The sequence below is a fragment of the Cyprinodon variegatus genome, unplaced genomic scaffold, assembly GCF_000732505.1.
Source record: "Cyprinodon variegatus isolate N-32 unplaced genomic scaffold, C_variegatus-1.0 Scaffold1694, whole genome shotgun sequence".
Taxonomy (NCBI): domain Eukaryota; kingdom Metazoa; phylum Chordata; class Actinopteri; order Cyprinodontiformes; family Cyprinodontidae; genus Cyprinodon; species Cyprinodon variegatus.
This window is the reverse complement of record NW_015152147.1, coordinates 50,018-52,428: the sequence shown is the minus strand read 5'-3', so window position 1 is coordinate 52,428 and position 2,411 is coordinate 50,018. Positions and strand designations below refer to the sequence as shown.

Here is a 2,411-nt window from a genome sequence, read left to right as displayed (position 1 = left end):
CGCTGCGTTCAGCTTACCGACACCTGAACTTGTTGCTTCACGCTGCGTTCAGCTTACCGACACCTGAACTCGTTGCTAACGCTGCGTTCACCTTACCGACACCTGAACTCGTTGCTAACGCTGCCCCCTGTCAGCTGTTTAAAATGGCTAATCTGATAGCTTCAGCAGCTTGCAACCACTGTTTGCTAAATGCCTGGTAAGCATTTCTGGATCTGGATAGCATTAGCGGTAGCAGCTCATGCCTGGCAGGCGTTAGCAGAGGTGGCTACCATTAGCACTACGGTTAATCTGTCCACGTCTGTGGTTCAGCCTCATTCTGCCACAGTCAGGCTACTGTTACACGTTTTATACGGCGGGCTCGATCCTCCCACAGTCGCTAAAATCATTTTACGCTTTTTAAGGTGTTTCTAAACAGTTTTGGAGGATTTTGTCAGGGCCAGTTAACAGGTTAACAGGACCTAGCATTAATGGAGCTCCCCAATGCTAACTTTGGGTTAGCAAATGCCTGGCTAGCATTAGCACTAGTTTTAAGGGTACTAGCATGCATGGGGCTCTCCAATGCTAACTTTGGGTTAGCAAATGCCTGGCTACCATTAGCAGCCCTGACTAGCATTAGCAATAGTTTTAAGGGAACTAGCATGCTTGGAGCTCTCCAATGCTAACCTTGGGTTAGCAAATGCCCTGCTAGCATTAGCAACCCTGGCAAGCATTACAAGCCCTGGCTAGCATTAGTACTAGTTTTAAGGGAAGTAGCATACATGGAGCTCTCCAATGCTAACCTTGGGTTAGCAAATGCCTTGCTAGCATTAGCAAACCTGGCTAGCATTAGCACTAGTTTTAAGGGAAGTAGGATGCATGGAGCTCTCCAATGCTAACCTTGGGTTAGCAAATGCCTTGCTAGCATTAGCAGCCCTGACTAGCATTAGCACTAGTTTTAAGGGAAGTAGTATGTATGGAGCTCTCCAATGCTAACCTTAGGGTTAGCAAATGCCTTGCATTAGCAGCCCTGGCTAGCATTAGCATGAGCATTAAAGGACCTAATAGAGGCGTAACTCACTAGCGACCATTTAGCTCGGTTTCCGTGGTGACAGCAGTTCCCTCCGAGCCTCTTTTGCGTCTTTAATTCGCAGCAAAGTTCATCCGACGTAGAGAAGCGATTCTCGGCTGCTTAGAACTACAAACACTGAGCCCAGTCTCCCAGAATCCTTTGGTGTCGATGATGTAATATTTATTTTGTCAGAATATTAAAAAACGAATCATTGAAAGTATTTATTTCAGTGAAATGATTTTTTCATTTATTTCAGAGGAATCTTTGTAGCGTTGACCTTTAACCCGATGCGGTTTCAGCTTGAGTGTCTCTGAATGTTTCTACGTTTATTGATGGTGTGACTCTGCGTCTCTGACCAGGAGCTGAGAGCAAAGACCGTGTCTCTGTGGTCTCTGGTCAACAGCAAGATGGACCTTTACCTGAACCCCTTCTACACTCCAGAGTCTGGACAGGTTCTCTACCCGGTGGCCAGCATGCGCCACCTAGAGCTGTGGGTGACCTACTACATCCGCTGGAACCCCCGCATCAGGCAGCAGGTAGGATCTGGTCCCGTTCTCAGGAGGGTCTCCAGCTTCGGCTCCTTTAATGAATGACCTTTGACCTCCTCTGTGGCTGCAGCAGCAGAGTCCCGTGGAGCAGCGCTACAAGGAGCTTCTGGCCCTCAGAGAAGAATACTTGAAGAAGCTGGAGCAGCTCCAGCTGTCAGACTCCTCCTCCTACCAGCTGGCGAACAGCTCCTCCCCCAACACCACGCCGTCCTCGGCCTCCACGCCGTCCCAGCAGTTCACGCACCTCCAGACGCCGCTCTAGAGGCCAGAGACGCGCTCCTCGCCCCGTCTGATGGCGGCCTAACACAGAGCGCTGCTTCTTTTCATTGGACCTGGTGATTTATGCAATGGACGCCGTCTGGAAGCGCTCCAGAGGACGCCTCGTTTCCTGCAGGATCCTCAAAGTCTTTTATTTTGATAGAATTCATCTGAAGCTTTTAATCTCTTAGTTATTAATAATAATAATATATGATGGGATGGAGGCGATTTCTGGGGAAAAAGCAGGCGGACGCTTCTGAGACCCGTTGTCCACAAACTAAAGTGTTCCTGTCAGCTGGGGGCCGATATCTGGGGCCCCGGGCTGATCTCATCTCATCGATATATGGGGAGAAATCAGTCCCAGAATTATTGAAAGAAAAGAACAAGTTTAAAGAATGAAAAATGGAGGAAAATGAGTTTCAAAAACAGAAAATAGAAAAACTCAATGAAAAAAAAAGGTTTTCAGATGAAATCATGTTTGAAAAAAGTTCAGCCAATATTTGTCCTTCTGCGGCCCTCGCTGCACTGACCAATAGAAACGCTCATTTCTAGCGCTC

At 47.9% G+C, this 2,411-nt stretch overlaps 1 protein-coding gene across 1 annotated transcript in view; it reads left to right on the top strand.

Moving 5' to 3' along the window:
• mtm1 (myotubularin 1) overlaps positions 1-2,405 on the top strand; it is a 14,713-nt gene extending 12,308 nt beyond the window's left edge. The window contains exons 13-14 of the mRNA XM_015404320.1: positions 1,408-1,584; positions 1,667-2,405. Of these exons, the coding sequence (XP_015259806.1) occupies positions 1,408-1,584; positions 1,667-1,858 (369 nt within the window). The 3' untranslated portion in view covers positions 1,859-2,405. The remainder of the gene's footprint in view (positions 1-1,407; positions 1,585-1,666) is intronic.
• Positions 2,406-2,411: the final 6 nt, after the last annotated feature.